The 13,008-nt window shown below is 39.6% G+C and overlaps 1 protein-coding gene across 1 annotated transcript in view; it reads right to left on the bottom strand.

Moving 5' to 3' along the window:
* Positions 1-6,651: 6,651 nt before the first annotated feature.
* Bdnf (brain derived neurotrophic factor) overlaps positions 6,652-13,008 on the bottom strand; it is a 30,322-nt gene continuing 23,965 nt past the window's right edge. Inside the window, 1 exon segment of the mRNA XM_021151236.2 lies at positions 6,652-7,783. Coding sequence (XP_021006895.1) covers positions 7,013-7,783 — 771 coding nt within the window. The 3' untranslated portion in view covers positions 6,652-7,012.

Raw genomic sequence — 13,008 nt, 5'->3', positions numbered from 1 at the left:
AGAGAGAGAGAGAGAGAGAGAGAGAGAGAGAGAACGAACATGGGCAAGGGAGTAGGGCCTTATTTCCACAAGCCAATCCCTACAAGGAAAAGGTAAGTCACAAAGACTAGGAAAGACACTTGGTCATTCTAGAGTGTCAGCCTAGGACCCCTCATCCTGTTAATGGCTAATTAGGCCAGCATGCATATTTAACTTATGAACAGTATTTCATAGAGACAGGGCTGTTGTCAAGGGCACAACCTACCTTCTTAGATAAACTAAGCTTTTCATTACTAGTCTGCTGCATGTTGGCTCTCAGTTCCTAGAGTCATCCCAAATGTGTTACAAAGGGCTGCATGCTCTTTATCCTGACTCCATTACTCCTGTGACTTTGAAAGGAAAGAGAACAAAATGTCTACTATAAACTGGAGTGAGCTTTTTTGGCATACATTTCCATGTAGGCTTTTAAGTTGTCAGTGCAACCCTGAGCCTTATCCCACTTTTAAGTTCTCATTGCTCTTCAGGAAGTGGAAATCTAGACTACTTGAAGGTAAGGGAGCTGGAGTCTTGGAAAGAGATAGTTCCTAGCAGGACCAGAGACCACAGTTCCAAACCCATGAGCGGTGCTAACACTCTGTTATCCAGATAAACACATAGAAGACTGGGAAGGGTTGGACTCCCTTTTTAGTGATACTTACAACACAACCTGAGTACTTGTGAACCATACTATTGGGGCAGCCCCAGAACCTCCTGGTCTTTGAGTCTAGAATGGGGCCTAAGAGTGTACAACTCTAAAGAGTCTCTAGAGCTGCTGCTGGTGTCCAGAGATCAGTCTGGGACTCACTGTACTAGTGCAGTGGGAGAAGAATAGGGACACTGATCACCAAGTGAACCCATTTCATAGGTTTTAGGGAAGGGCTCTGCTGTTTTAAAAAATGTGCCCTGAATTTCAGTTCAGAGACTGTTTCTTAAATGTTGGGCCTTGGATGAAGTGATACAGCTTTACTAAATCAATTGAATGTATAGTATGGTACTTGATAAAGGCTTTTTACAAATTGTGAGCATGTAAGCAAAACAAACCTATCTCCCCTTAGTCCATACATTATATCCAGAGCAGCTTCTTGTTTCTAAGGAATGGTTTGAAAGGATACACGGTAGTGAAGTAGAGTCCAGCAGAAGCAGATCCCCATGGCCTTGTGCAATGAGGACACCTCAAGCTGTTCCAACTCACTCCTTGGCTATTTACATGCTTCAGACACATCCTGTCATTAACTCTAACAGTTGGTATGAGATTGTTTTCAGGATAAAGAAAACATCTTTTTTTTTTCTGAAGGAAACTACTTTCTTCATATTTCATGATTAAAAGCAAATAGCAGCTCATCCATAAAATAAATGTAAAAGTTGCTTTGTTTGTGTGTGTGTGTGTGTGTTTGGTTTGATTTGTTAATTGTAAGACTGGCTTTTACAGTTTGATGCTACTGTCATTACCAAGCATGCAGACGCCAAGCAAATGCCAGGTTAGGAGCTTTTGAGGTTGTGGCTTACCAAGTTATAAAAGGAACTGAGGTAAAGGCTTGTGGAAATTCTATGTCATGCCACATAAATAGATTTTTGTTAATGAATGATAGAATGTGTAAAATGCTGCAGTATTTTTGTCATTAATGTGCTATTTATTCTTTAAATAATATATTATAATGAATCATGTGTTAAAAAGCAAGGCACTTGCATTTTTTCCTAGAAAGAATACTTGCTAAAATTAAAAGAATAGATGATGTTCAAAAGACTGGTGCTAGAGATGCAATTAGAGTGTTCACTAGCTGGACTGTGTAGGCTCGGGGTGCTTTACACTAACCGTGACCCTTTCAGGTCACACTACCTTTGGCTCTCACATGGAAGCTCAGCCAAAGAAAGGTCAATGTAACTAAAAGAGAGCCGGTCACAGTTACTCTTCAACCTGCCAAACCAAAGGACTGACCTTTAAGGCAACAGCTAACACAGCTCAAAGAATGGCCCATGTCCCATCAAATACTAATATTTCTAGTCAGCATGTTAAAGTTAACCATATCCGTGATAGTCTTTCCAGGCTAAATATCCATGTATGTATGTATGTATGTATGTATGTATGTATGTATGCGGTTTTCTTTTAAATCTCAGTTAACTGTGTTAGCAATAGCTTATGAAAATATGGCCATTTCATTTTGGCTGACTTATAGAACACTCTTGCTACTAGAATAGGAGAAACTAGTAATAACGTTGCCAGGAATGCTAGCCGACCCGAGGTAAGGCCTGAAGTCTCTTGTTGCAGTTCAAAGGTGTCTGCTCTCTTTTCTAGAGTGTGTTAATCCCTTCAATGAATACCAGAAACTTCACCCTTTCATTCGAAGACCTACTTCAAATTTTCATTAACAGTTGGGATATTATTGATAAAAATCAATGTAGATGATAAAACAACTTCATAGACACATCGAATGACCACAGAGGCTCATTAATGTGATGAAAGCAACAGAGCAAACCATGCAACTCATTCCCAAGCTCCTCAATGATTAGACAGGTTTAATCCAGTGGAAACTGGTTACTCTCGTTAAACTCCAACTTGAGTAATTTAGCAATACTTCCATTTATGTTGTTGTTCTCTGACCTCATCTCTGTCTCTGTCTCTGTCTCTCTCTCTCTGTCTCTCTCTCTCTCTCTTATTCCCAAGCTCCTCAATGATTAAGCAGGTTTAATCCAGTGGAAACTGATTACTCTTGTTAAACTCCAACTTGAGTAATTTAGCAATACTTCCATTTTGTTGTTGTTCCTCTGACCTGATTCTCTCTCTGTCTCTGTCTCTGTCTCTGTCTCTGTCTCTCTCCCTCTTTTTCCCCCTCTCTACAGCTAAGGCGACATTTTATGTTGGCTAAGTAAGCTATAGCTTTTGATCTGACATTTGGTACTAATGGAAACTTCATCCTATTTACCAAACCCCTTTAATGTCACAAATGTGGATGTCATATTTAATTCCCACCTCTTGTTACTCAGTCCTCCCCCAAATATTTTAGTCTTTGTTAACTATGAAAATTGAATAAGCCTGAAGTATTGCAAAGTTCTAATTTCATGACTGGGCTGTCATGGCTGTGTGTCTGGAAGTGAGGGGCTGCTCTCCGAGGTCAGAGAACTCTGCAAATGCACTGAGCAGATTAGAGTCATTCATCTCATTTGATTTGCGTTTGCATATACACAACACAAGTCAGTGTTTGTTATGACTTTCCTGATCCTTATTTATAAGACAATATCCGCGGAAACCATGTGTGTATGTTTGAAATAGGAATGATACATTGTACAGATATAGTTCACCACTTTCTGGGATGGGCTGTCAGTGCTCAAATAGGGAGCCTTAGGAGTCAGAACAGATGCTTTCTTCCTTAATGGCCCTTTCTATAATTTAAAATCCTTCCATTTATTTCCCTAAGATTTAGTGATAACTTTAAACACTTTAACTAAATTACCCAGCGGCTTGGCAGCCGTCACGGAGGCAAATCTTTTTAGAGATTGTAGCAATCTGTTAGATCATGGATACTATGATATAAAATCTGCATGCTCCACATACAAAAATTAAATCAGTGCAATGGATACAAGCACATGCTGCAAATGGCACCACTTCCAAACCAAGGGGACACGACCTGTCTCCAAATATTGAATTTCTGCAGGGTTTTCAGTCAGTGACTTTCTAAATTTGAACCAATTTATTCTCATTATCCCTAAGTAAACCTACTTTGATTTTTTAAAAAAAACAGCTATTTTATAATCAAATAGAGCCTGTCAGCCCTGATTCATGGATCCTGATGTTGCTAGGATGCATGATTTGGTATTTGACGAAAGTATATCACTTCAAAGGGGGAAAGTTTCAAGTGTCCTAGAAAACGACACTCCTGTCTTCTACCACAGAAGACAGGCCCAATCCTGGAGCTTCTCTGAAGCTTACAGACTGCAGGATTGGCCTCCCCAGGCTTTGAAATAAGCTTCCTGCGTGGAGGACTGTTCAATTGCTACCACTAGTCAAGATGGTCTTAAAGCAAGGAACACATGTATTTATAATGAAACACATTTTCATATTTTACAGTGAAGAGAAAAAACCCAGAACCCCCAGACTTTATGTACTTTGAAAATATATTTAAAAACATTAAAAATTCTATATTTAAAACATATATTATATGTTAATTGGTACACTTAAATAGAACCTGTATTTACAATAGGCTTCTGATGTGGTTAAGTTTTAATGCCAATTTTTTCAATAACATAATTATATAAATATACTAAAATACAATAAATATTTTTTTCTTGTTTTACATGGTGAATAATATCTTTACCATAGAGAGAACAAGGCCACAGACATTTACTTACAGTTTCAATGGGAATCACTATAAAAAAGCAACAGGCCTGCTGCCATGCATAAAACATTTCTGCCAAAAAGAGACCACAGCAAGACTTTAAAACCAAAACAGAACAGAACAGAACAGAACAGAACAGAACAGAACCAGAACGAACAGAAACGAGGAAGAGATTTTAACAAATAAATCTCAGGTCAACATAAACCACCAACATGTAACTATGATGTATCTTAGTGGGTAAGAGAGCCAGCCACTGACCACACAATTGCTGAGTGTCTCCTGTGAAGCCGCTTAACAGACCTGGCCCTTGCAATACTGTAAGATTGTGATGGGGATCCTTTTGTTTGTTTGACTAATGTCTCTCAGAATGAAGCTGCAAAAAGTTAACATAGAGCAGATATTCCAAGCATTCCTGAATAGGTTAAAAAACTATGACAAAGGTTAATTTGATAAACGGCACAAAACAATCTAGGCTACATGAAGTCTTTCAAAAACAGCATATTTACGGGTACTCCAAAAGACAGGCTAACTCTAAAAGAACAATTGAACAAAAAGAAACTATTTGCTGATGGTATCTTCACTCCCTGAGTCACAGCGGACATCCACTTCTGTTTCCTTTCCACTCCTAAGTTTTTTGCCTCTTTTTTTTTTTTTTTTTCTGATGCTCAGGAACCCAGAAGAGTAATCACTAACACATTCACGCTTGAGAAAAACCTGACTAGGGAAATGGGCTTAACACTAGTTCTCATTGGGTCCATTCATTCAGGCATCCAACTTGACTTCTCCTAACCCCAAAGGGTAAAGTACAGAAGGAACTCTTGCAATAAACTGGCAGGAGCCTTCTGTGCTCTTCACTGAAGTAATATTTCCTCCTGTGTTCTTGTCTCTTTCACAGTGAAAACACCTTGCTATGTCTTGTTTTTCTAGCCCTTTCAGACATTGCTCGTTCTGCCTGAGTTTTGATGCTTTTCCTGGTTTTGTTTGTTTGTTTGTTTGTTTTCTTTTTTTTTCCTTTTACCAAAATGTCTCAAAAATAAAAAACCTAGGCTTCCTGAAGTCTAAGCTCAAAGCAAATCAGTTCTCTTCACAGCAAATATTTCCCATCATGCTGCATTAATATCATCATTGCTGTGCCATATTTGGATCCAAAGTTGCTCCAGGTTAATCCAACTTTATACACAATTATTTAGAAATGGGATGGAGGCCATAAATGGATTTGAGTGTGGTTCTCCAATTGAGAACCTCTTGAGCACTGTTAGGTAATGTAGGCACTTAAAGCAGAAGGCCTAAGCAACTTGACACATCATTCCAGAGCCTGCTCTGAAGGGTGCTTCTGAGCCTTCCTTTAGGAATGTCTCAAGTACCATTCCCCACCTCCACCTAGACCTTAGGATGGCCACTCAGAAATTCCTCCTGCACTGCCAGGAAATAGTATGTCAGCTCCACTTAGCCTCCACAGGGCCATTCAGTCCTATTTCAATGGCAGTGTGGATCCCTGCTCTTATCTAAGTATCTGGGTGTATACAATAACTTTTATCTGCAAACACTGTTAGGCCATATTACAATTTACCCAATATTTATGCCTTTTTTTAAAAAAAAGAATATTTTGGGTTATTCTTATTTGTTTCTCTTTAGGGTAAAAAAAAAATCACTGTTTTCCACGAGTGTCATAAAATGACACACATTGTTCATCTGTTTGTAGCAGTAGTAAAATATTTTAAAGCGCGCAACTTAATTTTCTTTCTTAAAACAAAACAAAACAAAAAGAAGGGACCAAAATGGGAGGAGGGAGGGAAAGAATGTGCTTTGAACAAATGCTGGTCTTTCCAATAAAAGCAATTTTCCCTGACCCATGCCAGAAGAGTGAGCTGGGGGAACCAGGGAGATACATCATGGGCAGTGGTGTGTGAGCATTTTATTCAGTTGCCTTAATTTTTATTTGTTTTCCAGTCATCCGATTGAATTTTGCAAACATCTTTACAACATACAAATGTAACGCTTTATCAACCAGAATGGATAGTGAAGAAAATTTCTCCATCCCTACTCCGGGTGGAACTAAAAAACAAAACAAACAAACAAACAAAATAAAACACAAAACAAACAGAAATCTACCCCTCCCATTCCCCATCCCTCACGCCAGTAAAGCAATGACAACAGCACCTTGACATTGTTTTAATTCCAACGCTATCAGAAGTCGAAAGCAGTAAAACAGAGTACTAACAAGAACGAAGATACTTAGTGTCTAAAATGTAAACGGAAGGTTTTGGTTCAAATTTTTGTTTTTGTTTTTTTTTTTTTTTTGTTTTTTGTTTTTTTAATCTGTTTTCTGAAAGAGGGACAGTTTATTATCAATTCACAATTAAAGCAGCATGCAATTTATTATTATTTTTTTAAACTTTTTGTTTTCAATTCTTGGCAACGGCAACAAACCACAACATTATCGAGGAATGTAATGCAGACTTTTAAAGTTGTGCGCAAATGACTGTTTCCTTTCTGGTCATGGATATGTCCAATAAATAGATTGTAGAACCACTGTACTGTATAAACTTCATTTATACATGCAGTTCATAAAATTATTTTTTCTTAACTGAATAATTTACCCTGTTATGTATATATACAAATAGATAATTTTGTCTCAATATAATCTATACAACATAAATCCACTATCTTCCCCTTTTAATGGTCAGTGTACATACACAGGAAGTGTCTATCCTTATGAATCGCCAGCCAATTCTCTTTTTGCTATCCATAGTAAGGGCCCGAACATACGATTGGGTAGTTCGGCATTGCGAGTTCCAGTGCCTTTTGTCTATGCCCCTGCAGCCTTCCTTGGTGTAACCCATGGGATTACACTTGGTCTCGTAGAAATACTGCTTCAGTTGGCCTTTGGATACCGGGACTTTCTCTAGGACTGTGACCGTCCCGCCAGACATGTCCACTGCAGTCTTTTTATCTGCCGCTGTGACCCACTCGCTAATACTGTCACACACGCTCAGCTCCCCACGGCGGGCAGGGTCGGAGTGGCGCCGAACCCTCATAGACATGTTTGCGGCATCCAGGTAATTTTTGTATTCCTCCAGCAGAAAGAGTAGAGGAGGCTCCAAAGGCACTTGACTGCTGAGCATCACCCGGGAAGTGTACAAGTCCGCGTCCTTATGGTTTTCTTCGTTGGGCCGAACCTTCTGGTCCTCATCCAGCAGCTCTTCGATGACGTGCTCAAAAGTGTCAGCCAGTGATGTCGTCGTCAGACCTCTCGAGCCTGCCCTGGGCCCATTCACGCTCTCCAGAGTCCCATGGGTCCGCACACCTGGGTAGGCCAAGTTGCCTTGTCCGTGGACGTTTACTTCTTTCATGGGCGCCGCCTTCATGCAACCGAAGTATGAAATAACCATAGTTAGGAAAAGGATGGTCATCACTCTTCTCACCTGGTGGAACTGTGGGAAGGAAGCAGAGACAGACACAGAACAGGTTAGAACTTACTTTCTCAAGGACAGCATGTGGCCCATCTGCTTGTAATTTCAGACCTTTTTTTTTTTTTTTTTTTTTTTTTTTTTTTTTTGTCTTACTGATCCGCTCCAGCTGCAGGGGACACAAATCAATGTCAGTTACTGTGCTGTATGTGGCTTAATATAAACCAGAGACATGCAATGTTTTCCCCGAGATTTACATGTAAGCCTGAGAGTAAACGGTTTCTAAGCAAGTGAACACACTGTGGCTTCCCTGCTCCCACTTCCTCCCGCTTTAGCAGCTTTGGGGGTTTAATTTTTAATGATCTCTGCACACGCTGTCACCAGAAACACAATCACAAATGTTACTAAGCAACAACTGCAAGTGGAATAGTAATCTCCCTTTCCAGTCAGCAGCATTATCCTTGGTAGGAATGTGTGATGGAAACGGTAGTGGCTAGAGGGCTGGGTGTCTGGTACGCTAAGCAGTCTGAGCAGGAGCAGTACCATAAAACAGCGGTCGGTCGGAATGCTGGGAGGGGCCTTTTCCTCCTAGAGGCGATGTGACAGCACAGTTAGACCACCATGTTTTGCGGATAAGGAAGCAAAAGGCCACACAGGACTTGCCTGGTGTCATGAAGAAACTTTAGGAACTAGAGATCCCATCTCCAACGTTTTACTACATCTGTGAAGGTTTTGCTTATTTCCAAACAATTCATTTTCAATAGGTTTGTTCTAATGACGTGCCTGAGGCAGGGATGAAAACAATGTATCTTTTAAGAGAAAGCTGGAACGCTGGAACAGTCCTCAAGGAAAGGCATTCAAGTCAGGATCAATGCCTTTCACGAGCAGACATCTCTCCAGACTCAGAGGGCACTTTGATGACTTGTTTTGGCAAACCACAGAGAGCTCAACTTCTCATTAGCAGAACTCCACCCCCTTCGTGTGTGTGTGTGTGTGTGTGTGTGTGTGTGTGTGTGTGTGTGTGTGTAAAACACTGAGTTGTCATACCTTTACAAAGCTGAGTAGTACTTTACACACTTTTGAACTGGCATCTAGTGCTTCTTTCTGGGCATTTGAACTTTCCTACAGAGTCACTTAATAACATACCACAAAGTTAAATTTGGCTTGCATCTATAAGCATACTCCGCAAACCCAACTAAAATTGAATAACAAGCAAAATTGAGACATACCTATGGACCAAACCAAGACTACATCAGGTGGTGGAAGACTTCTGAATTACTTACCGGAAGCATTCTGCCTCTTAGTAGTAACGAGTAGCATTTCTTTAACTCTAATAGGCTAACTTTCTTTCTACTTATTGGCTGTGGAACATAGACTTGTAAAGACATACAGACTCAGCATTCATTATGCAGTGTAAGTCCACCAGAAGGAAGCATGTTTCTGCTCACAATGAGATGCTGAACACAAGAACAACCTACCTCCAGCGAAATAGGGCACAGTGCACAGACAGCTTACGCAACACAAGCTATGGGAATTCTCGCCAAAGTGGGACATTAAAGCCCTCCCCAATTCTAAAGTGGCATCACCATTATCTTGAGACTCTTCCCCTCAGGAGAGCAATGCACACAACAGTTTCCGACTTCGTATATGTGCACAGCCTCCACACATCAGCCACAGTAAGAGAAGTTGTCCACAGAGCTAGTTACTCAGGCACAGCCAGACAGGAAGGAGAAGTGAGTGAGACAACATTTCACACTCACAGTCCAGGCAATGGTTTGAGACTAGTGCAGCATCTCTCTGAAGAAGGCACATATCTTCCTTCCCCAGGAGACTGGACACTGCCTGAAGCTGTCTCTGCTGTTCTGCATAGCATCTCCGTTGCTTGATAGCCACCTCACCCTTAGCCAAGGGTCACTTGTGTCCTAGGAACTTTTGTTGTTGCAGTTTTCTATAGAGTATCTTTGCAGCCTTTAGCTTGGACATGATGAACTGGTATGAGTTTGTAAATTACCCAGAGGAGATTAATTCATGTTTGCTTGCTTGTGTGTTTTATACTACTGACCAGCAAAAGTCCAATATGAATGATTAGTAGGTTGCCGAGAGAGAGAGAGAGAGAGAGAGAGAGAGAGAGAGAGAGAGAGAGAGAGAGAGAGAGGAACTGGTTGGGACCACATAGTAATTTAAGGTTAGAAAGGCAAATTGGTTTGAGGAAAATACACCTGTTAATCCTGCTGATATCTAAAAGCTTAGGAGTGTTTTGTATCCAGCACCATTACAGAAATGGACCCTACATGGAGGTTTCTGATCTGGGCAGGTGGTACTTATACCATTGAGGGAGACTTTTCTCCTAATATCACAAGTCGATATTTAAAGAACTCAAGGGGATCTTCAAATTTAGACCAATGAAATAATACATATTTAAACTGTTTTATATTGGTGCATACTTTTAATCCCAGCACTCAGAAAACAGGGACAAGTGGATCTTTATGAATTCAAAGCTAGCCTATCCTACACAGTGAATTCTGGGCTAACCAGTGAGACCCTATCCATAAATAAATAAATAAATAAATAAATAAATAAATAAATAAATACATATTTTAGTCATCTATATCACATTGGTGAAGATTTGACATTATATATGCCATGTTTTATTTTCATCTTAAAACACACACACACACACACAACTTAGGTGCATTAGAAAAATCAGAAAAACAAAAGAAATGGATGAAGGCAATGGTAGGGATGTAATGATTGGCTGACCAAGAATCACAAGTTGATACTACAAGAGGACACAATGCAATCTGAAATGTTGAAATAAAAAGAAGGTGAATTTTAGAAGTAATGAGATGTAGATTTTGTAAGCATTTACTAAAAGGCTGAATGCTTTTAAATGGTTGGAGGTACTGAGGCATCTTAGCTACAGAGTTAGAGATTTGTTTCATTACTGTTACACCAATGAGTCCTCTAATGACACATTTTTTATATACTTAATGAGGTTTCCTCAGCCTTTCATGGGTCTCATTTATTGTTTTTATTGGTAATATTCTGATAAGGAAAGCACCCAATGCTTCATCTATCATTCTCTCAGCAATTCTGTAAGCAAATTCCAAGTAAACAATTGGCATCTGAGTAATTATGACTCGGCTTTCTCTCTAAGTCAACACATAGATTTCCTTCCAGGCTGAGCATCTAAATAGATAATGTAATTAGCTAGGTGATAATATATACAGCTCCACGTCTCTGATCCCCTTTGAGTGGTACTTCAGCAATTCTTTTGGCCTATTTGTTGACAAGGCTTTAGAAAATGCCTTGAAAAGTAACTCAGTGCATTTTGTGAGCACAAAGGCATGACCCACTTTGCCTGTTTATTGTATGTTTCTTGCTATGTACTCCAGGATGGTCTTGGCTCCAGCCTCAATCCTCCTGGCTCAGCTTCTGAAGTTCTGGGAATACAATATGTGCCATCATGCTAAGCTCTACTTTTTAAAATCATGACTCCTGATATGTTGGGCAGTCCTGTTGTGCTTTGGAGATAAAATGCTCCACAAAGACCCCTATATTTAAGGCTCAGTCATCAGTTGGTGTGTACTTTGGGAAGTGGTAGAAACCTTAGGAAGTAGGGTTTTGGTATAGAAATCAGTCAGTGGAAGATACCTGAGAAGGGTATTTTGTCCTTGGCCCTTTCTCTTTGCTTCCCAGCCTCTGCAAGGTAAGCATCATCCCTCTACTATGCCCTTCCCCTCCATGACAGCCATCTGTTGAGATCTTTATACATCTTTTTTCCTTTCAACCTTTTCTCTTAGATACTTCTGATGGCAACAAAACCTAATGCAATTCCAAAGAAATCTCATCATCCAAAGATAAAGGGGTCATGTGGCACTACTAAGTAGATCATCAGTCTATGTCTACTTATATTTAATTCACTGATACTAATTTTTTCTAAGGCTTAACAACAATCAATACCTATAGAGTTCTAGGAAGACTTCCTTAGCCTCATCTCAGTAAAGTCAGTATAATGCATGCTACATTAAAAAAAAAGTAAAAAGAAAGTTGTTAGAAGTGTGACTCACAAGACCTAAACATCCAACCAGGACAATATGCATGATAGCTTGCTCCTCTACTGTAGTTCCACAACAACTTGTGTTGACTAAAAGATTGCAGAACATTCATAATCTTCATCAAATTGGATTGTCACAAAGAGGAGTTAAGTTATTATCATCATGATCACACAGTTACAGCAATTACACTTCTAACTCTGTCAAATGTCACAAAACTAATAGGTCTCCTCACCCATGTTTTTGCTACCAGAACTTAATGCCAGTTTTAGAATATTAATCACAGGGAAGAGAATGTATATGACAAGGAGGGAGCTTACAAAACTTGGGCACCATTTTCTATATTATATATCACAGAGTTATAGATCACATATCACAGAGGTCAGCTTTCTAAAGCCAGCATGATAAAGATACTACTAGGACTGTTTTTAATCATTGTCATCATTTAGATCTTCCCCTCATGAGTTGAAGACTTGGTTCTCACTGAAGATAGGTGTAGAGGTGGGTCTTTTAGATTGTGAATAAATCACGAGAGCTCTGATCTCATAAATGGTATATCTATTGATAGATTAATAATTAAATGGTCAATGGGGCAAGGTAGAAGCCATAGGAAATAGGGGCTATGTGACATTCTGCCTTGTAAAGGCCTAGAAGCAGTGGAGGCAGTTGATCATGAAGTGAAACCTCTGAAGTGTGAGCCAAGAAAAGTGTTTTCTCCCTTTAAGTTAGTCATGTTAGAACTAAATTTTCATGGACAAAATTGAGAAGAAACAAATAATCATACAGGCAAATCAGGATAATGGGGATAGAGGACTATACAAGCTTTATTTATTCCTAATCTCTTTGTCTTGTGTATGTAAGCAGAAGAAAACACAGTTTCATGACAGGTTGGCTCATCTTAGACAGTCTTATAACTAGCAAGGATAATGATAATGTTAAAGAAAGACCAGTTAATGTTTAATTCTGTCATACAGGGTATAGACCTATTAAAACCACATTGTGGTAGTTTGAATGTGCTTGGCTTAGGGAGCAGCATTAAGAGATGTAGCCCTGTTGGAGTAGGTGTGCCATTGTAGGTGTGGGCTTTAAGACCCTAATCTTAGCTGCCTGAAAGCCGGTCTTCTCCTAGCAGCCTTCAGATGAAGATGTAAAACTCTCAGCTTCTCCATCAACATGCCTGCCTGGATGTTGCCA

Source organism: Mus caroli, chromosome 2, assembly GCF_900094665.2.
Source record: "Mus caroli chromosome 2, CAROLI_EIJ_v1.1, whole genome shotgun sequence".
Lineage (NCBI taxonomy): Eukaryota > Metazoa > Chordata > Mammalia > Rodentia > Muridae > Mus > Mus caroli.
Note: the sequence above shows the minus strand (reverse complement) of the source record. Positions and strands in the feature narration are given on the sequence as shown.